General features: G+C 41.7%; 1 protein-coding gene across 3 annotated transcripts in view; it reads left to right on the top strand.

The window, feature by feature from the left end:
• Positions 1–13626, top strand: part of CCDC91 (coiled-coil domain containing 91) — a 387500-nt gene extending 373874 nt beyond the window's left edge. Inside the window, exons 14-15 of one of the 3 annotated variants that reach the window (XM_021090992.1) lie at positions 372–428; positions 13404–13626. In XM_021090992.1, the coding sequence (XP_020946651.1) occupies positions 372–396 (25 nt within the window). In that variant the 3' untranslated portion in view covers positions 397–428; positions 13404–13626. The remainder of the gene's footprint in view (positions 1–371; positions 429–13403) is intronic. The other 2 variants (XM_021090995.1, XM_021090994.1) reach the window with 2 other exon arrangements.

Raw genomic sequence — 23639 nt, 5'->3', positions numbered from 1 at the left:
CTATTTTTTCTTAGCAAAATTTATTAATTTGAAAATGGCACCCAACCACCAACATGCACATACACATTTTGTGTACATGTTACACGTCATTATGCTTTCAGTCTGCATGAATGTTATAAATACATGTGTATATGTATACATTTGAAGGGATGGGGGAGAGATAGAAACATACAAAGAACCATATTCCTCAGTTGGTCTTTCACTAAATTTCCAAATCCAGACAGAATCAATTTGTAATAAGTAGTTTTGGTCTACCTGACACTGTCTTACACAAAATTAAAAAATAGCTTCCAGATAATGTGAAAGTCACATATTTCACTTCCAGCCAGTCTGTAACTGGTCACTTTCTTTTTGTTTTCTTTCTTTTGCAGAATGGGTCAAAGTTGTCTGAAATGAATTAGTGCAATAAGAAAAAAATATGTATGTATGTACGTATGTATGTATTTTTTACCGTTACATTGTATTTATACTTAGTTGCAGTTCTTTGTACTAAATCAAATGCAGATTTTATTGAATTACTGTTAATGCCAAAGAATTGCTATTCAATCACACAGCAATTTCCTGGTTGCACCTCAGGTTGCCTCTGGTCTAGCTATGCTACTGGGTGCTGATAAGCCTTTCATATTTCACATGAGTGAAAGCACTAATTTATGGAAAGGAAATTTATGGAAAACCTGTGATAATTATTAACATCTCTGTCCTACTTTTCATGCTTTTATTTTTAAATTTTGTTGTTGTTGTTGTTGTTGTTGCTTTTTAGGGCAGCTCTTGCAGCATATGAAGTTCCCAGGCTAGGGGTCCAATCAGAGCTGTAGCTTCCAGCCTAAGCCACAGCCAGAGAAACACGGGATCCAAGCTGCATCTGCGACCTACACAACAGCTCATGACAACGCCGGATTCCTAACCCACTGAGTGAGGCCAGGGATCAAACTCATATCCTTGTGGATACTAGTCGGATTTGTTTACACTGTGCCATGATGGGAACTCCCTGTGATGAAGCTTTTTTTTTTTTTTTTTTTTTTTTTTTTTTTGTCTTTTTGCCATTTCTTGGACCCCTCCCGTGGCATATGGAGGTTCCAAGGCTAGGGGTCAAATCGGAGCTGTAGCCACCAGTCTACGCCACAGCCACAGCAATGTGGGATCCAAGCCGCATCTGCAACCTACACCACAGCTCATGGCAACGTCAGATCGTTAACGCACTAAGCAAGGCCAGGGATCGAACCCGCAACCTCATGGTTCCTAGTCGGATTCGTTAACCACTGTGCCACGATGGGAACTCCCAGCTTTTTTATCTTTTGTTTTTTATTTCATTTTCATTAAAATACAGTTGATTTATGGGAGTGCATCAATTTCTGCTGTCTGTTGTACAGCTTAGTGACCCAGATATATATATATATATATATATATATATATATATATATATATACACACACACACACACACACATATAAATATTATATATTATTTTTCTTATACTATCATCTATCATGTTCTATCCCAAGAGGTTTTCATCCCATGATACCTCCTTCCAGTGGCTAATGGTGTTTTTATGTCACATATTAGGGAAGTAAGCGTAATTATCTCTAAGACAAACATCTATCAAGTGAACAAACTACTATCCAAACTCAGATCTGGGCTCTGATGACATATGTCATCCCATTTTTTAATATAAAAATATCCTTTGTGCAAATATTCCTTTTAAACCACAAGGATTCAGAACTCCAGATCACTCTTAGAATTACCTCAGTAATGTCTTACAGAATTTCTAGAGGCATGGTCATGGATCATCTGCATAAGAATCAGCTGGGATGTTTGCTAAAATGCAGATTCCTGGTCCCCAACTCAAACTTTAGGAGTCAGAATCTTCTAAAGAAGGTTTCAGAAAGTTTCATTTTTAACTTATTTTCCAGATATTCTACTACACAGTAAAGTTTGAGAACTTCTGTTGAAACATATTTACAATCATCACTCCTGAGCAACTGGGAGGCTCTCTCTCAACTCGTGCAGGGGTGACTACTTTTATCAGAAGAACACCTCAATAAGCCCTTTAATGTTTGACAATTCACCTATGTCAAGAGTCTGAACAATGAACTAAGTTTAGCTAATAGTAGGAGCCAAGGACATACAGGGGTAACTAAAGAGCAAGGGGTAATGAAAGGAATATTTTCTTTTTCTTTTTAGGGCTTGCACCTGCGGCACATGGAAGTTCCTGAGCTAGGGGTCAAATTGGAGCTGCAGCTTCTGACCTACACCACAGCCACAGCAATACTGGATCCTGGCCACATCTGTGACCTACACCACAGCTTGCGGCAATGCTGGATTCTTAACCCACTGAGCAAGGCTAGGGATTGAACCTTCATTGTCATGGATAACTATATTGGGTTCTTAACCCACTGAGCCACAACAGGAATACTTTTTCTTAATTTGAAGAGTAATTTGAAGAAACACTGAAGTATAAATATACAATGGGTTAGTGTTAAATATGACACTGAATACCAGATTTAGGAAATATAAAAGAGGCCAAATTTTGTAAATTTGGAGGCTTATGCTAAGGAAGAATTTGCACATAAAAATGAAAATGAAGCAGGTGCCTGGGGTGGAGAAGTTGGGCAAGAGGTTGTCTATTGCTGGATGGAGAGAAGAGAAACAGAGACAAGTGGAGGGGTGTGGAGAGCAGCATTTGAAAACAAAAAACAATCTTTACACACATTCTTTTAACCCAAGGTTAAGTGGTAGTATCCTGTTTTGCAGTTTCAAAATTTGAGTCACAGAGAAGTTCCATGAATTGCCAAAGTTCAATCGGTTAGTCGATGGCAGAACCAACCGTACTCCACTGACTCCAAACCCACTGCTTTTCCACCTAATTATATTACATTTTCTTTTGTCTTAAGCCTTCCCACTAGTTTTCAGTCTATCTGAGGATACTGTATCTGTCTGAGTCAATTTGAACTAATATGGTAGAGCCTTGAGAAAGCACATTAGTATTTTTGAGCCTCTCTTGCAGTGTTTCCCCCCTTTGGGAATAATTGAAAACCCCTGTGTTTTAATTACAATGACTTTTAGGACGCTCGAGATTTTCCACTGCATTTCATCGTATGAGTTCTAAACTCCTCTGTATCCCAGTGGAATTTTTTCTTAGGAAGAAACACTAACTGATGTAGTTTATCCGAGTGGCTTGGCGAAGGAACACACAGATAATTCTCCACTGAATATTACGTATAAATGCTTTCAGGTAGCTCTCTTGGTTGAAAACAATATAAAGCAAGATTCTTTTCCAAGCCATTTGGAGGCAATTTACAGGCAAAGAACAACATGGTCTACATCAAAAGTCATAATTCTGATTTCCATGTGTCATCTGCATGTTGCACAACTGAAAATTATTCATAGAACCAGAAATGAGAAAAGGGAAGCAGATCCACAATATAACTGTGATTAAAGGATCACCCAGCATCCCTTACATGGCTGAGAATTAGGATATAGGTTTGTTATTTAAAAGTAAGCAGGAGTGGGATTTCCCATGGTGGCACAGCGGAAACGAACCTGACTAGTATTCATGAGGATGTGGGTTCGATCCCTTGCCTCGCTTAGTGGGTAAAGGTTCGGGCATTGCCATGAGCTGTGGTATAGGTCGTAGACTCAGCTCAGATCCTGCATTGCTGTGGCTGTGGTGTAGGCCAGCAGCTGTAGCTCCGACTTGAACCCTAGCCTGGAAATTTCCATTTGACACAGGTACAGCCCTAAAAAGCAAAAATAGATAAATAAATAGTAAAAACAAAAGTATGCAGGACTAATGGATGTCCTCACTCTTTTCAAAGAACAGGGAGTCAGGACAGCTGGCTTCTGGGTCCTGGCCTCCATGAGCTCAAGGGCAAAGTCATACCACTTCTCCAGTATAACTGTATATCAGGTGATTTCTAGAGTTCCTTTCAGCACCAAGATGCTCTTATTCTGGGACAACCTGGAGAGGTATACAATGAGGCTATGGATGCCCTCCTTGAAAATGGAAACCCTGTTATTCAAAGAATTTAATATTTCTTACCTCACAGATAACACGGAAGGTAAGTGTCTCTGGATACTTCACTTCGTGCTTTCTGCCACCATATCACACACACTTATGTGTAAGCACAGATATAGGTTAACCTTGAACTGCCTAGCTCTGGCTCAGATAACCAGATACAGATGAAAGGATCCATGCTTTCAGCTGAACTGGGCTGATAATTTGGACAGTAGGTGGCTAAATAAGATTTCGCAAATGGACATTCTGCAGACAGGGTTTGTCCTGAAGCCCTGTTTTATTTGGACCCCTGAGTTTTTTGTGGAAAAAGAAAATGAACATATTGCTATAGTTTAAATTTGGGCTATTCTGCATAAAATTTGAAATGTTCAGATTCTCCTGAAGAGCCCAAAGATCTGGCAACATGACAACAATTGGCTGAGATGAGTTCATCATAATATTGTCTTTTCAGTTCCTGCTTTCCAACCTTGGCACTGTTGAGCTTGGGCTGGATAATTCTTGTTTGTGGGGGGCCATCCCATGTAGTTTAGCTGTCCAGCCCTGTGCCCACCAGATCCCAGGAGTGGTAGCACTTTCCCTTCTGTGTGACAACCAGGGGTGACATGGCCATCAACTGTCGGCATTTGAGTAGCAATCCTTAGAGAACAGAATTTTTATTTTATTTTTTAATTTAATTTAATTTAATAAGTCTTTACAGGTTTGCACTCAGGGCATATGGAAGTTCCCAGGCTAGGGGTTGAATTGGAGCTACAGCTGCTGGCTTACACCACAGCCACAGCAGCTTGGGATCTGAGCCACATCTGTGACCTGTACCACAGCTCATGGCAATGCCATATCCTTAACCCACCAGGTGAGGCCAGGGACTGAACCCTCATCCTCATGGATACTAGTTGAGTTCATTACTACCGAACCACAACAGGAACTCCAAGAACAGAATTTTAGAACTGGAAAACATGTAATGCTACCCTTTCCTTTTATGGAGGAGGACATGGAAGGTCATCCAAGAGGTGACATAACTTGCTCCAAGTGGCATGAGTAGGAAAGCTAGGGATAGAGCTAGGACTGGAACCCAGGTCCTCTGCATCCCTGTGCAGTGCCCTTGTCACCTCCACTTGCTGCCTCCCAAGCCCCCACTTGCCTGCCAGCTCCTATGGCTTTAGTTACCGACCTGGGAAGTCTGACTACTCCCCTCTCCCCAACCCAACCCAGCAAACTGATCCCTGCCTATGTACCCTGAGTGTCCTGATGAGAGAGATGGAGCAGCTCTTCACTTGGTGGGAGCATCCTTCCAGCACTGTCTCAGTCAATGGGAAGGACTGTTTCATAAACACGGATCTTGTTATCTGCTCAGTCATTCAACAAGGATTGTCCTCATTCCCAGCCGATTGAGATCACCAGTCTCTTCTGAGTTCATGAAACAATATATCCTCTAAAAGCTACTTACAAAATGTGCAGCCAAAACCAAATGTTTGTTGGAAGTCATTTGTCACTCTACAAACTCCTACAGTACTGGTCATTCTCCAACAATGAAATGACATTCATTATACACTGAGAACTTGTTTCACCGTCACAGGTCTCATCCTTGTTGATAGTGGTTTTAAGAATGTATTAATGATTTCCTACAAGAAAGATTTGCTTTTCAGAATAAGAGATTCCTCTGATGTCAGAAAGCACATGACAAGGCTCATTGGGCTCGGAGCCTCCAATACGTTTTACTTTTGGCCCTGCCATTGTCAGTCCATGCTGGGCAGGGCCATAGTTTTTTTCAACTGTAAAATGCTGTGTGTGAGTTGCCGTCAGATCCCTCGAAGTTCTCACACAGAGTTAAATTCTTGTTTCATCTGTTAGTCAAAGAGCCCACGTGAAAGGCCTTCCCTTAGGGAATAGTGTTCTAATTGCCCTGACTATTGCATTTTGATAGAGAAAGCCCCAAAGGCACATATTGTCAAGTGTTATTCCTTTACTCACCGATAGGGGGCCACCCGGAAGATTTCTCAGAAATTTTCCTAGTTAACAGCTGAAGATCTTAGAAAGAGCTAAGCCCTGTGATCAAATAGTTCCTCAGTCGGCGTTGTGCGTCTGTTCTTCCTGGATGTCCTGCTGAATGTGAGAATCATTTGAGAGTATAAAGAATCATGAATAACCCTCCCCTCCCTTCTCGCCTCCTTCGATCTTCTCACCCAGGATTTGTCATACATTTTCGTTTTCGTATACTGTCACCTGAAGTTTACTGAGCGCTGCCATGTGACCATTCACCACCGCCATACATGTGTTCTTATCGTCTTGGCTTCTATTCTGGATACATCTCTCCCTGGTATCTTTTCCTACTCTTTCTGCTTCTGATTGTCTCATCCATTCCCTTTCCCTTCCCTTGCCTTCCCAAACGTATATGCCTAACATCACTTATAGAGGTGGGCTAGCGCAGTGGGCAGAAATTGATCAGGGATCAGGACGTGCATCCACCCCTCACCTCCTTCTAGGGCATGGCTGTGGCTACTCTCCTACCTCCACCATCATCCAAGCAACTCAAATGTGATGCTTTCCCTTAGCCTTCTTTTCTGATATAGAAATGCCATTGAAATCATATCAACTCTTTCCCCACACCAAAGGAATACCTAAGTCTGAACCAAGAGTCCGTTCTGGAACATTTGCCTTGCTGATCAATGCTTTCTGTTAACCTTTGTCCTAGGAATCCAGCCACATCAGAGGCTGAGCTAGTTTTGCAATTAAGATAATCTGTAGGGTAGGTCAATAAATCATAAAATCATGATCATCTTTACTTAGTACCAAGATGATCATGGTACTAAGGGCTTTGGTCTGGAATTTTATATATTTAAACCAAAATCACTTAGCACCAAAACAGAGAATATGTTCCAAGGTATTTTATTTGTTCACTTAAAAATTTTAAACACTGGGAGTTCCCGTTGCAGCTCAGTGCTCAGTGGGTTAAGAATCCGACATAGTGTCTGTGAAGATGATGGCCTCGATCAGTGGGTTAAGGATCTGGTGTTGCTGCAAGCTGCAGTGTGGGCCCAGGATGCTGCTCAGATCCAGTGTTGCTGTGGCTGTGGTGTAGGCCTGTAGCTGCAGCTCCAATTCAACTCCTAGTTCAGTTCAGCCCCTATGCCGCAGATCAGTTCTAAAAAGAAAAAAAAAATACCTAGGTGTTAGTGAGATGTGAGTTGTGAGAGCTATCGTGGCATCTCTAATTTATTTCCTTTTAGGGGTCCTGAGGGGCTTCTAGGAAGATGTTGAGAGAAAGATAAGTAAGAGAGCAGCACTCCCTTGGTCATCTCTGCCCAGCTCTCTTGCATTCTCTTGGTGATCTCAGTGCTTCTAATGCCATTTGGAAGTTTCTGGACTTGGTCTAAGAACTACTCAGGCAGGGCAGCTCAGTGATAACTGTGAGCCATAATTGTCACCTCTGGAGCTATTTCCAAGGTAGGCAGGATCCTAAGGAGGCAAAGAAAAGGAGAGGCAGAAAGAGAAATTTCTTTGCTTCTTCATATGCAAGCACTGGTTAACCATAAAGCACAATGAAGACAAGCTCTTGTGTTGTCTCTCTTACTGGAAAACTGCTACGTTCAAAACTTGTGTTTTTACTTTTGCCTTGTGGACCATGTCTCATTATTTCTCCTTCTTTCTACATTTACCTATCAAATGCCATTTAACTAGAGCATCTGAATTCTCATTTACCAGATTATGTTTTCAATTTATTATAGAGATCCCACCCATTTTATACAACTTCTTTTATCAAAGATAAGTGAAACATAGATTCCATTTCTCTGTCTTCTGCAATTCTTCTCCTTCTTCTTCTTCTTCTTTTTTGGCCATTGTGCACAGTAGTCTGATGCCAGTTCTCAGGTGCTAGACAAGGGACTGAACCCTGGCCACAATGGTGAAGTTATCCAGTCCTAACCACTAGACCACCAGGGAACTCCCTTCAGCAGTTCTTTATTGCTTGGAGAAATACATTCTTATGGTAATATATATACGGCTGGGGGCCAGTGAAAGAAAGGGGGAAGAAAGATAGTTTTCAAGTGATTAAAAGGTAAGGCTTAGTGTCTGTCTTATTAGGACTATGAGCAGTTATTCAGCATGGAAGCAAGGTGGGATGCTTATTTATTCAACTACAAATATCCTTTTTTGAATTGAAGTATAGTTGATTTACTACATTATATTAGTTTCAAGTGTGCAACATAGTGATTCAATATTTTTACAGATTATACTCCATTTAAAGTTATTACAGGACTTCCTGTTGTGGCTCGGTGGTTAACGAACCTGACTAGTATCCATGAAGATGAGGGTTCCATCCCTGGCCCTACTCAGTGGGTTAAGTTTCCAGGGTTGCCATGAGCTATGGTGTAGGTCACAGATGCAGCTTGGTTCTGGCGTTGCTGTGGCTGTGGCATAGGCCAGTGGCTACATCTACTATTAGACCCCTAGCCTGGGGGCCTCCATATGCCGCAGATGCGGCCCTAAAAAGACAAGAAGACCAAAAAAAAGTTATTATAGGAGTTCCCGTCATGGCGCAGTGGTTAACGAATCCGACTAGGAACCATGAGGTTGCGGGTTCAATCCCTGGCCTTGCTCGGTGGGTTAAGGATCTGGCGTTGCCATGAGCTGTGGTGTAGGTTGCAGACATGGTTCGGATCCCGCGTTGCTGTGGCTCTGGCGTAGGCTGGCGTCTACAGCTCCAATTTAACCCCTAGCCTGGGAACCTCCATATGCCATGGGAGTGGCCCAAGAAATGGCAAAAAGATTTAAAAAAAAAAGTTATTATAAAAAATGACTATATTTCCCTGTGCTGTGCAATATATCCTTGTAGCTTATTTATTTTATATGCAGTAGTTTGTATCTCTTAATCCCATATCCCATTTCACCCTTCCTCCCTTTCCTCCCTTCCTGCTAGTAAGCAATAGTTTATTCTCTGTCTGTGAGTCTGATTCTGTTTTGTTATATACATTAATTTGTTTTATTTTTTAGATTACACATATAAGTGATACCGTAGACTATTTGTCTTCCTTTGTCTGACTTATTTCATTAAGTGTAATACTTTCCATACTACAGAAAGCAGTCTACAGATTTAATGCAATCCCTGTCAAAATACCCATGACATTTTTCAGAGGACTAGAACAAATAACAGTAAAAAATTTGTATGGGACCACAAAGACCACGAATTGCCAAAGCAATCTTGAGAAAAAAAGAACAAAACTTTCTTCTTACCTCTTCTGTGAGGTATCAGGTGCCCTGACTTCAGACAATACTATAAAGCCACAGTCATCAATACAACATAGTACTATCATGAAAACAAACACATAACTCAATAGAACAAAATAGAGAGCCCCCATATAAACCCACACACCTATGGCCAATTAATCTATGACAAAGGATACAAGAATGTAAAATGGAGAAGAGACAGTGTCTTTATTAGGTGGTGTTGAGAAAATTGGAGAGTGGCATGGAAAAGAATGAAATTAGAACAGTCCTCACATCATAGACAAAAATAAACTCAAAATGGATTAAAGACTTAAATCTAAGACCTGAAACCATAAAACTCTCAGAAGAGACACAGGAAGAAAAGTCTTTGACAAAAACTATAGACATATTTTTTTGAATCTGTCTCCCAAGGCAAAGGAAATGCAAACATTTGTGAAGATGTGTTATGTGTCTCCTCCTAAGGGATAAAACTTTGATAAGCATTGACCTCTGCCTCAAGAAGTTCACAGTCTCTTGTGTAGCCAAGTAACTCGTGATTTTAAAACCTTGTGCTGAGGGAGCTCATGGGGATGATTACAGGGTGCTGAGGAGCAGACAGTAGAGAGATTCAACTCATTCTTGGAGAGACAGGGGTGGGTGGCTTTCTGGAAGAAAGGGTGGTGGTGGTTCAGTGAGACTTGAGTAGAAGCTGCCCATGTGAAAAGGCAATATCACAAGACTCCAGAGATGAGAGAGAGTATGTTTGGGACTGAGTAGTTCCAGACCTCTGGAGCATGGAGTGGAGTGGCTGAGTAATGAAAGCCAAACCAGGGACCCGCTTCAATGTCCAGAGAGCCAAGCTGTCAAGTAGGTAGAAGCCAGGGGTCAAAGCCAACAGGCATCCAACCAGGCTGGAGAAGTTCCATCCATACCAGTGCCGAAGTGTGAGGCTGAAGGAGACGGAACGTGCTAAAAGAAAATTTAGAGAGCTTTACTTGATATGAATATTTTATCGAGTGAAAAACAAACTGTTCACAATCAGGGGTACTTCAAACTCCCAAACGGGTATGACGCTTAGAGGTATAACATTAAAAGATGCTTAAAAAGTGAAAATGAGGAAGGTGCTTCCCTTCACAATGATTGGTTATTTCACTGGTCTTTTCTAGGTGGCAGCGGCTTGGTTAGAAGTGAGTATCTTATGCCATTTAAGGAAGATGGATTGTTTCTTTTATGATTATCAGAGGCATTTACAAGAACTAACCCAAGTTAAGTTGTCCTCAGTTTCATGAAATAAGCTAGATTTAATTTTGTTTACATGACTTAAATAGTTTTGTTGACTTGGGAGATTTTCAAGCCTGGTCTTCATTTTATTTTAACAAAAGGAAATAAAAATTTTCAACTGTCTACTACATGTCAGACAAGGTATATTACCTAGGCAAATTCTCACCCAAGTCTTTGTATCTTTTCTCTCACTCTTTTTTTTTTTTTTTTTTTTTTTTAACTCCTGCACCTGGAGCATATGGAATTTCCTGGAGTCGAATCAGAGCTGCAGCTGCTGGCCTACGCCACAGCCACAGCAACTCCAGATCCAAGCCAAATCTGCGAACTACACTGAAACTTTTGGCAATGCCGGCTCCTTAATCCACTTAGCAAGGCCAGCGATCAAACCGGCATCCTCATGGACGGTATATTGTGTTCTTAACCCACTGGGCCACAATGGGAACTCCTCACCCAAATCTTTTCAATGGTATAATTACTGACATTTCCAAGCTGAGGAACCAAAAAGGTAGCCTGATAGGTGTCACAGAATTGATGAGTAGTACACCTGGGTTTCAAACTGATTTAATCTCCAAGTGTGTGTCCTTTCTGTCGACAGAGATGATGCCAGAGCAAGGCACCAGCCAAGAGAGGGCAGGTTGTAATGAATTGGATAAAAGTGACAGGGAGTCACTTTATGTAACCATGTAAATGGATTTTATGTAACCACATGGGGACAGAGTAACATCTGGCTCAAGATTTTTAGGGAGTAGGCTAATTTTTTTTTTTTTGTCTTTTGTCTTCCTAGGGCTGCACCCACAGCATATGGAGGTTCCCAGGCTAGGGGTCAAATTGGAGCTGTAGCTATCATAGCAACACCAGATCCAAGCCACGTCTGCAAGCTACACCACAGCTCACAACATTGCCAGATCCTTAAACCACTGAGCAAGGCCAGGGATCAAACCTGCATCCTCATGGATGCAAGTCAGATTCATTTCTGCTGAGCCACAATGGGAATGCCAGGAATAGGCTATTTTTGAGAAAACACATTGATAAACTACCCTGGATGTGGGCCAGGAGGTCCCAAGGTCAAGGTCTAGGGGAAAGCAAAGACAACACCAAATTTCTCTGTGGAGGAAGTGAACTGGAATTTGAGATATCAACAAGAAATGAGACAGAAAAGGGGAGGAGTTAAAAAGAAGAGAGGGAGACAAGCATGGTGGAAGGTGGAAGCTGCAGAGAAAAGCGGCCAGGGAACGAGGTCCCCGGTGAAGAGGTGGCTGAGAGGTTTTGAATACTAGACATGACTAATATTGACTTATGAGTTGGTGGCAGTAGGAGTGCCTATTGTGGCTCAGTGGTAATGAAACTGACTGGTATCCTTGAGGATACAGGTTCAATCCTTGGCCTTGCTCAGTGTGTTAAGGATGTGGTGTTGCTATAGCTGTGGTGCAGGCTGGCAGCTGCAGCTCCAATTTGACCCCTACCCTGGAACTGTCATATGCCACAGCTGTGGCCTAAAAATAAAAATTTGGTGGCTGCTCTGTAAAGCCCAGCTCTTGCCTCCATTATCCTATAACAGTGCACACACACAGCCTTGTGTTTGAGACAGACTCAAGGGAATGTGGAAACAGGAATAATGTGACTGCTTGGTGTGGAAGGACCAGCACTAAAAAAAAAAAAAAAGGAGAATAGGCATAAAGAAGAGAGGAGCCCTACATGGAGTGAGCAGGCCTTGCCAGAGGTGGCTGGGATGACTGTAAACAACCTCCAGCTCCCACGTCAAAGAGGGACAGAGCTTGGAAGGGTTGCTGAATGGCTTACCTCACAAGGCAGGGGAATTCAAAACAATTTCATTTAAATCTCAAAGGGCAAGTTGACTTTAGCTGACATCTGGTTTATGAAAAGAGGATATTTTCAAAAGAGCTACTCAGGATTTAAGTGGGTGATCTTGGGTAAGCAGTTAATTTTCCTAGGCAAAGATGATATACACCCTAGTATGGCAGTCATAGGGTTGGGGGGACAGACTATAGCACTTGTGAAACTCCCTCCTGACCTGGAGAGCCCAGATCCCAAGTCTAGAAAAAGCAGCTTACAAGGTTCCTAGAGGAATATAGTGTCAAAGCAAACAGGGCTTGGATAGGGAACACACAATAAAGCTCAGAGTAAAGGAATAAGAAATCTACCCCAGAAGGTTCAAAGCAATACAGAACCATTTGCAGCCAAGCAATGGATGAATAAAGTGGCCATTCTATTGAGACTGGTTTCTAGTGGAATACAGACTTTCTGGGGGGCTTGGTTAAGGCAGTCAGGATTAGCTTTCCCAGCAGGTGGCAGGTGGACTGCAGATGGACTGCAGATGGACTGCAGGTGTCTGCAGATGGACCGCATCTCTTGAGGATGTCCTTGCCTTCGGAGATTTATGTCTGGACGTGTTTGTCCTAGATCATTCCTGGTGTCTACAGTCCTGGAAGAACCTTGATGCATGGAAGCCCACCAGCTTCAAGAGAGGAAACAGTGGTAAAGAGAGAAAGACCGAGAAGCAGCAGTCTAGGGAGAAAGTCATGAACAACCAGCTCTCTTTCTCTACCACCCAGCCAGAAAAACCCCACCAGATGCTGCTTCAATTCTAGATGTTTTGCAAGGACAAGGCACATAAAAATCACTACAAAATGTCTAAAAAGATTATATTGAAAAAAATAAAAGCTTCTTGGATTTTCTCTCAAAATGTGCCCAGAATAGTATATATATGTAAATTGGACAAAAAAATACCCAAGTAAATATGATATCCTGCCAATGCTCAAATTTTATGTGTCAGCCAGGGAGGAAGAGCTGAGGTATATGAAATTCATAGATAGGCCATGCATTTACAAAAAGCAGACTTTATTGGTTTGAATTTCAGCTCATTAGCTTTTTCTGCACCCACTCACAGGAAGGCAGCAGGGAAGAGTCCGAAGGTCCAGAGGAGGAAGAAGGGAAAAGGACCTAAATCAACCACAGACCAGATCATCAGCCCCAGAAACTGACTGAGGCACCAATCAGGTGCTGATATTTGAGTTAAGAATAAAAGTTCCAGGCATGCATATATATACATTCTTTTTCTCATACTATCTTCCATCATGTTCTATCCCAAGAGGTTGGATAGAGTTCCCTTTGCTGTACAGTAGAATCTCATTGTCCATCCACAGAAGAAATGGACACAGCACTGTCAATCAACTATACTCTAATAAAATAAAATTAAATTTAAAAATAAAGAATAAAAGTTCCCACACGAAACCAGTCTAGGAAAGTCATTCTTGATGATTCTCACAGACTCTTGCCTGTTTCCGATTCCTCCGCTGAGCCTGAGGGAACATATCTCTGGGACCCCCCTAGATTAGGTTTAAGGGACCAAGGGGTTCAGTTCCCCTGAGGCCCCAGTGTCCTCCCTTTGTGGTAACTGGAAGTAAATCAACAACCTCACATTAGTAATTCCAGAAGACTGAGCCCTATGGAAATTACCACTCAGCTTTAGAAACGTTTTTATTCTGAAAAACTATTTTTGAGTTAGTGAAAAACATTGGAATGTGTGATTGACCCTCCTTTCTTTCTTTCTTCCTCCCTTCTTCCCTCCCTCCCTCCTTTCCTTCCTCCCTCCCTTCCTCCCTCCCTTCCTTCTTTCCTTCCTTTCTTTCTTACTCTCTTTCTTTTGCTTTTTTAGGGCCACATGTATGGCATATGGAAGTTCTCAGAATAGGGGTCGAATCTGAGCTATAGCTGCAGGCCTGCACCATAGCTACAGCAGTGCCAGATCCAAGACGCATCTGGGAACTACACCACAGCTCACAGCAACGCCAGATCTTTAACCCACTGCGTGAGGCCAGGGATGGAACTCAAATATTCACGGATATGAGTCGAGTTCTTAACCCCCTGAGCCACAACAGGAACTCCCTGCCCCTTCTTTCATTTAAGAAGCATATTTGAGACCCTCCCTCAACCCAGGCCTTGTATGAGATTCTGAAGATACAGAGAGGAAGGAGCTGTGGGGACCTTGGAGTTGCCTGGAGTCTACTGAATAAGATGTTCATGCCAACATGACCAAAACCCAGGGAACTCACCACTCAAGTCAGCACGGTGCTGAGTTCCCGGTGGGCCCTTGGGAGAGGCCTCACGGCCAAAGCAAAGCCTAGGTTGAGCAACTGATGCTTGAATGGGAGTTTATCAGGTGAGAAGCAGGTGAACAGCATTGTAGGAGGAGGGGCTTGGACCAAAGGTCCCAAAGAAGGGGAGACCCTCACAGTAGCGTAAGGAGAGTCAGTGGTGCCAGGGTTGAGGTATTGGTTGCATTCTCTAGAGTTTTTCTAGAAAGTGAACAAATGCCTGGTGGAGCAGAAGCTGTCCTGCATTTGAAGTTCAACAAATCTGAAGTTACTAATTTAGGGAAAAATGAAATGAAACATTTTCACTGTTTTGTTGCTATACCTCAAGATAAGCACCAAGTGACTTAGGGATTATTGTTGCTGCTCCAGGTCCCTGTGACCTGCAGTCTGCAGGGCCCCATGCTTAGACCTTTGCACTTGGACGAACTTGCACTTGCTATTGCTGTTTTGAAAGTCTTTAATCTGTTCTGATCTTTAAATGCCCTGCATTTTCACATTTCACTGGGTCCAGAAGCTGTGCAGCCGATCCTGAGAAGAGGACATTTTGAGAGAATTTGAAATAGTTCAGTATTGTATATAAAGTGGAAGGTGGGAAAGATGGCTGGTGAGGTTGAACAGGTAGGCAGAGGCAGGTATTGAAAGACCTGGAAGACTTGCTAAGCATTTAAAATTTGCCAGTAGGAGAAGGATGGACATTGAAGACTTTGAGTAAGAAAGTACCATGAAGAGATTTGACTTTAAGGTTACTCTGGTGTAATGAAAGCAAAAGAGTAAATACGTAACAAAGTTTTTCTGATTTAGCCTTCCGGATAGTACAGGAAACTCTACCCGATATTCTGTGATAACCTATATGGGAAAAGGATCTGAGAAAAATAGATGTATGTATATGTATAACTGAATCACTTTTCTGTACAGCAGAAACTAACACAATATTGTACATCAACTGTACTTCAATAAAATTCTTAAAAATGAAAAAAATGCCTTTTCATTGTTCAAATTTCAATTATTGGGTTTACAGGGAGTTGGGGGGTTGTTTTTGTTTGTTCTTATTTGTTTCTTTGTTTTTTGCCTCACCTGAAGCACTCGGAATTTCCCAGGCCAAGGATGGAACCCACTGACCACAGCAGTGATGGGAGCCACAGTGGTGCCAACCCAGATCCCTAACCTGCTAAGCCACTAGGGAACTCCTAGGTTTACAGGGTTTGTTGTTGTTGTTAATAAACCCAATGAATTTTATTATATTTGTAGCTGTACAACTATCACCACAACCCAATTTTAAAATATTTCCATACCCAACACCCGGTTTACAGTTTTGATCCAAGTTAAAATGCAAAAGTCAGTGAGAGGAATAACTGCTGCTGTGATTAATTTACATTTTAGGGTAAATTAAGATCATAGGATCTGTAAGTACTTTTGAGAACTGGAGGTAGGAAAGAGAATTAGAAAAACTGGAGGCAGAGGGCTCTGTGTGGAGGTGGGAGCCTCAGAGTGGCTGGGCCTTTGGGGGAAAGCTTAGATTTTTTTCATTTTGTGTAAGACCAGCCTGACCCACATGTAAAGATTTGTTCCCCACTACCCAGATTCCATTATCACAGTGGTTCTCAGAGTGTGGTTCCCTGGAAAGCAGCATCAGTATCATGCAGAGTTTGTCAGAAGCACATTTCCTCGGTGGTACTGACTCAAAAACTCTGCGGGCAGCCCTAGCAATCTGTTGTGACAAGCCCTCCACATGATGCTCATGCAGTAAAGAACTGTTACATCTTTATGTATCTATGTCCCCAGAACTCAGATGTCATCAAAAAAGGTGGAAATGCCCATTTGGTATTAAAATAAAGAATCAAAAGTAATTTTAAACACCAAGAAACCTCAGCCTTGTTCTAAACATGTTTTTACGTGGATGCACACTCAGTGAATGATCTAGGATACATACGATTGCAATATCTTCACAGGTGATAAGTCCATAATTCCAGAGCCACTTTAAAAGGATGTATATTGTTGAATGACTTAGGAATTATAGCTGCTGGAGTTAATGGTACTTAGCAAAACAAGATAAAGATGACTTTTTTTCTTATGCAAGCACAGTCATACATGGGAATAATATTTAACTTGTACAATCATTTTCCAAAGAGTCTCTTCTGCTGATAATGCTGGGATTTTTAATTTCTTTGTGCCTTACATAGCACCAACACTATTGCAGCTATGTTAATACGTGTCCAAAAGTCATATTCGTTTACATAGTCTATAATATTTCTGAATTGCAGTCTGAGTTGCTGCTAAAGCTAGCATTTCTCAGATTCTTTCCATTGTCTTCCATGAGTAATCCAATATTCATGGAAGGGTAAAAGAGTAAACACTTTTGCGATAATCCAAATTTTTTCCAGTGGAATTTTAAACAGTTTGACAGTTTGGTCTTATTAAAAAGTGGTATAAAATAAATGCTTCTTAGCAAACAATTGCCCAGTAAATATTATAATTCTGTCTCATATTCTCACAGTGGATTGTTTTCTAAGCCTTTCTGTGGAATTCTTTCAAATTAGAGCTCAATGACCGTCTTTATATTTTCTCCAAGGTTTGAAATACATGAACCTGTCTCTACTTACTTGAACAATGGCCTCCATTATGGTGTCTTTTTTCTTTAAATCCAAATATTATACTCAGCATTTTAGGAATTCCCTATTCCAAATACAGGCAATTAAATTGTCTATAAGTTATTCAGAGCCTTAGAAAATGAAATGAAATAGGAGTTTGTACTTTGAAATCAGTTCAAAAATGTGTACCATTTGTCAGTGCTGGTCTCTTTCAAATAGTCCTCATTATCTTCTGTTTCTGCTGTTAACAGACAAAATAATCTGACACAGACTTCTCTAACAAAGACATTTCCTTCCTAGGAGAAGTGTGGCCTTTCTCAGCAACCAAATTCTTGACCTTGAAGATGGGAGAAAGAAGAGAATGATTCCTGGTGCCACAGTGAGCTGGGTGAAATTGGCAAACAGCCCCCAGGATAAAGAGAGGGACTTGCTTGGGCATTTGTACCAAAATCCAGGACTACCTTGGAGCAGATAGACAGGGACTCTATAATAAGTGAACACAAGTCTGGAACTCTGGAGACACTGCAGGCCGTGGCCAAGGACAGGGCTCAGAGGCAAGGTTCACATCGGTGGCTTGGCCTTCCTTTGGCGTCATGGTTCTGGGTTGATACCAGAACAAAAATTGTCAGCATCTTTTTCGGTTCAATTATTGTTCACCTCACCACTTTTGTATTGGCCTTGTAATCTGGGTCCCAAGATGGTGGTTCTGTCCCACCCTCTTAGAAACCTTGATTAAATAATGATGTTTACAAGTATTTATGAGACCGATTTACAGGAAGAGATGAAAGAATGATGGCCTCGTTTTGAGATATTTGAATATTAACCCAAATGAATCTAATTGGTAGACTTTCAAGCTACGTGGAGAAAATGTTTGGGAGCAAAGTCTCTTTTTTTAAAGCAAAGACGTTGGGGTCACAAACTCCCTCATCCCTCCACATCTTCCTCTTGGCTGGGGGTAAGGGGTGCCCGGTGCTGTTGCCATCCTCTTCTTCCATCACTTTCTTATCTGGTGTCTGAGGCCCAGACTGTTCTGTCTTAACTTCCTCCCTCCTAGTCTCTCCCCAGGAGGGCACAGTCTTTAAGGCATTAGCCTGCTGTGGCTTCCTTTGCCTGGCAAAGCAATAAAGCTATTTTTGTCTACTTCACCAAAAACTCTGACTCCACATTTCTATTCGGCCTGGTGGAGAAAGGCTGAGTTTTGGCAACATAACCAAAATGTAATCTGAACTAATTTATATCTTTATCAACCTTGCAGGTGTCAAAGGTGGGGGTGGGGGTAGGGGAAGTACATTTTTATGCCATAGAAAAGCAGCAAAACATAAAAATCCACCCTTCCCTCTCTTCACTACTGTGCATACTCCCTACTCCCTAATATTTTCAAAAACTCTCCCCTGCGCTCAATTCCCAACCTCAATTCCTATCCTCTTTCTGATATAGATAGAAATCTTCTAGCTTCTCTAGATGGCCCACAGCTATTTACCTCTATCACGGAACTCCAGCTTCCTTTTAACGTTACCTGCTCAAAATGTGACGTTTTAGTGAAGGCGTTCTTTGACCACACTATGTAAAATATGGCCCTGAAAGAAGCTCAGCCTTCCCTAGCCCTCTTCCTTTGTTTTATTCTTTCCACAGCATTCATCCTCACCTCATATTTAAAGAAATTTATTTTTGGTCTCCTCCCACCAGAATGTAAGCTCTGTGAGACTAGGGACGCTCTGTTTCCTACTGCCTGGAGCAATACCTATATGTAATGAGTACTCAGTGAATGTCAAGGTAATGAATTAATACCCTAATATCCTGTGTCCCTGCCTCTCTTATCCACCCTATCTTTGGAATTGTGGTGTGTATTAAAAGGTGCAGTACTGAATGCGGGGAGAAATCTGAGTTCTCTTTTGTCTGCATTGACTGATTTAGTCTAGACCCTTTAATGAGACAGATATCTTTGCAATTTCAGTTTTTCCATCTCTTTTAAAAAATAATGTATTTGCCACTGATACCAGATTTTTATATTTATTTATTATTTATTTTTTCTTTTTAGGGCTGCACCTGCGGCATATGGAAATTTCCAGGCTAGGGGTTGAATCAGAGCTGCAGCTGCCATCTACACCACAGCTTGAGGCAACACTGGATCCTTAACCCACTTAGCATGGCCAGGGACCGAACCTGCATCCTCATGGATACGAGTTGGGTTCTTAACCCACTGAACCACAATAGGAACCCCTTTCCATCTGTTAATGGGAGCAATAGCACACCTGAGAGTCCATCTACAGCCTGACATACAACACTTGAACTTCTCACAGTAAACACCTGTATGAACATAAATGCCTAGTGGACTTGTCATTGTTGTCTCCTTGCTTGTACCATTAACAGTGATTATTTAGGAAGGATAAGTCTCAGGCAGTGTGAAGTCTTCAAGGGTATTCAAGTCTAATATTCAACCTGAAAATTTCCTCCTCTTATCTAGACAGAACTTCCAGAGAAAACATTTTTTCAAGGGATTTTACTTCAGTATGAGTGGGCCTCTTTCCTTTTTACAGAGCACGTGAATACAAGTAAACTAACCTCTGAAGTATTTTATCACCTTGCTGAAATAAGGGATAGAAAAATGTACTAGGAATTCTCATGGCCAGATGGAACTCAAAGGTAGGCATATATCTCTGCGATACCTCTAAGGAAAGCACTTCTTTCATATACCTTTTTTTTTTTTTTTTTTTTTTTTGCACTCAACATCAGAAAAACTCAGGAATTTCCAATATTTTTTTTTTCCCTGCCCAATAGCTAGAAAATGTCTAAGGAGTGCCTTTCCTAAAACAACAAACTATCTTCTGCCCTCAGACAAAATAAGATGACCTCAGAGATTTGAGTTTCCACAGCCTCAGCAGTTGTAGACAGTAAGCAGAATAGCAGGAGACTTTTCACTATGGTAATGATCTAGCAATGCGTGCTTCATCTCCCTGTTGGACAATCAATGGGAAATTCTTGACTTGAGAAGACTCAGGTTTATCAGCTTAGATAGCGGAGCTGGCAAATTTCTAACAAAGAGAGCTGAGGAAAACTAGGCAGATGGTAACTAGGCATCGTGGTGTTCATTTTGAAATGTACAGAAATGTCGAATCACTACGTTGTGCACAAGGAACTAACACCGTGTTGTATGTAGGTCATTATGCTGCAAGAACAAATAAGCATACTCACAGAAAAAGAGGGCAGATTTGTGGTTACCACAGGCAGGGGGTGGGGAGAGGGGGAATTGAAGGAAAGCAGGCAAAAGCTACAAACTTCCAGTTGTAAGATAAATAAGTACTAGGAATATAATGTACATGATAGTAAATAAAATCAACACTGCTCTATGGTATACACGAAAGTTGTTAAGAAAGTAAATCCTATTCCTATCATGGCTCGGCGTTAACGAACCTGACTAGGATCCATGACGATGAGGGTTCGATCCCAGGCCTTGCTCAGTGGGTTAAGGATCCAGTGTTGCTGTGGCTGTGGTGTAGGCTGGCAGCCGTAGTTCTAATTCGACCCTTCTCCTGGGAACTTCCATATGCCACGGGTGAGCCCCTAAAAAGCAAAAAGCAAAAAAAAAAAAGAAAAAAAAAAGAAAGAAAGTAAATCCTGAGTTCTCATCACAAGGAAAAAATGTGTTTTTCTTTTTCTTGATTTTTGTATCTATATGAGATGATGAAGGTTCACTAAAGTTTCTGTGGTTATCGTTTCATGCTGTATGTAAGTCATGGTTATGCTGTACACCTTAAACTAGCACAGGGTTGTGTATCAATTCTATCTCAATTAAAGAAGAAAAAGAGGAGGAGGGGAAGGAGGAGGGGGAGGAGGAGGGGGAGGAAGAAAAAGGAGAGGAGGAAGAGGGAGGAAAGAGGGGTAAGGGAGGGGGAGTGGTAAGAAGGAGTGGGGAGGGAAGGCAGAGAGGGAGGAATAAGGAGGAGAAGAAAACCATCTGTCAGGGAGCAGATTTATCAAAACTACATTAGAAACTATGGGATCGTAAGCATAGAATGTCTCTATCCAAGTTCAATGGAAATAACGAAAATTCTTCAATCACTTCCCAGGGGCAGGAGCATCTTCTCTGCTAGACAGAACTGATGTGGAGAATTAGAGAGTGGAGTGGCCTGGAGCCTTTTCTAGAGAAAATGTCAGAAGTTACCGGGGCTTTTGACATCAGTTCACCTTAGTGGGAAGATTCCCTGAGAATACTTCCCTGCTTTCCTCTGAATACTGCCTCTTTAAATGCCTTATCAATTGTCTCCTCTCTCCTACATCAACTCAAAAGACTTTAGTAAGAGGAAAATAATTTCTTACTATCAAATAAAAAATGGTGATCCCTAGGCCACCAGAAGACTGATTGATGGTTGCTTTTTTTGAGTCTCAGCATAAGTAGGGTCATGCTGCAGAGTGTATACTTTGCCAGGCTGATGAATTAGAAAACTCTCTTCATTAACGTGACAGCAGGTCTATTTAAAACTATTTCTCCTGTCAAAATACTGACAGTAACACTTAGTATACCGCGAGAGACAATGGGAAAGAGCACAGTCCAGAAATCCATCTGACCTCACTGCTTACTAATTATTTCCTAAGCAAGTCACTTAACTCTATTTTAATTTGCTTGACTAAAATGGAGATATAAACAAGCAAACGGTTTCAAGTGTTTACTAGGGGTGCGTGTTATTCTAGTCTTTTGCCTTATTAATTAATTTAATGCCTTTAACCAGCCTATGAGGTGGGTGCTTTTGTCATTTGACCTCTGAGTCTCCTCTGCTCTCCTGGCTTGAGCATCCAGACCCACTGGATACGGGGGAAGGCTGCTGTCTTGCTTTATAAGCATCATTTCATTTAATTGTCAACGCAATCTGAAGAGGAAGGCATTCTTACCTGACTGATTTTACACTTGAGGAAACTGAAGCACAGAGAAGTTAAATAACTTACCCAAAGACAGTAAGTAGCAGTGCTGGGAATCACAGTCAGACGCTAACCACCGTGCTCTTAAATATGATGCACCATGCCAGAGGTCCCCATTTGTTAAAGAGGGAATAAAACCAACTCAAATCACATGTTTGTGAATGGGAAAGCATTTAAAAAGGATGGCTGAAGAGCTGCCTCCAATGCTTGCATCAAAATAAACAGAACTGATAGACACAATCAAAATCTCTGGCTTTAATTTTGTTGTTGTTGGGTTTTTTTTCCCCTTTGGTACAGGATTTTATGATGAAGTTTCCATGAGAAAAGGGATCCTGTGGTCATGTAAAATAATCAACAAAAAGAATGTAGGAAAGGGTACTGGTAAGCCATATGAGGAAATAACTAACAAGATGTTTGTCTCTATACAGACATGAAATTCCCCAAACGTGCGATTTCACAATCGCAAGATGGCAATAAACTGCCCCTAGAGGGCGCCAAAGTGATCATCACGCCTCTTTTTTTTTTTTTTTAATCTTTTTCAGAAGATTCAGATCTGGCCTGGACCCCATGCATCTCTGAGGGTTTCTGGATGGTCCTTAAAAAGCTCCTCAGGGCCTTCCTCTGGTTTGGGGTGTGGGCCAGGGTCACCCAGAAAGCTTAAATGCAGCCGCTGGGTGATAAAAGAACTGCGGTAAACTGACTTCCCTTAACCACAGGGCGGCGGAGAGAGTCTAATGCAACCACAAAGTGGTTTCCTGGCACAAAACTTTTCCAACCTTTGGAACGAGATACTAGGGGATGTTGTTTAGTCTCCATCTTGGAAATCTTTCGCTTGGCGAGAGGAAAATTCTGATATCCATTAGCCTGAAATCAGCTGGGCAAACCTGAGGTGGAGGCAGGGAGACAAAATGCCGTCTGTGGGGTATCACAACCCCCGAAATGAGGATGTTAAAGAAGACGCTTGCCCAGTTAACTGTGAAACAGGCCTGCGTAGAGATGTTGGCAAGATTGACAGAATAAGTAGAATATCAGAGCTCAATGTGACCTATTGGTGTTTCTAAAAACTTCAAGAGAAATTACATGTTAACACAATTCTCAGTCCTCGATGACCTTCCAGAGCCTTTAGGTCAGCTTGCAACACCTAGCAGGCTGCTCTCAACCTAACATGAGCTCCTTCGAGCGGATGTCCTCTCTCAAGGTCACTGCCTAGAGCTTAAAGGGAAACACCAGCCTCTTTGCCACCAGGCTGCCAGTTTGGAAACACTGTTCTAAAGAAATTGAGACTGACAGTGCTAAGACCTTGAATTTTTCTCTTTAACGTATTGTCACTGCTTATTCTTCCGCACTGCCTTTGAGCTAGAAATTGATGTACTTAAGGGCTGGTATTGGCTGGATGAGACTAAATTACATGAAAGAATGGCTTTCATCATCTTGGTCAATTTAGGGATTGCTTTCATTTCAAAGGCAAGGTTAATTACCTCGAGAAAATGTTAAGCAATTATCCACTAATAATAGCAGGCAAATGCT

This window comes from Sus scrofa, chromosome 5, assembly GCF_000003025.6.
Source record: "Sus scrofa isolate TJ Tabasco breed Duroc chromosome 5, Sscrofa11.1, whole genome shotgun sequence".
In the NCBI taxonomy this organism is placed as follows: Eukaryota; Metazoa; Chordata; class Mammalia; order Artiodactyla; family Suidae; genus Sus; species Sus scrofa.
The sequence above is the reverse complement of the archived record's forward strand: the minus strand, read 5'-3'. Positions and strand labels throughout refer to the sequence as shown.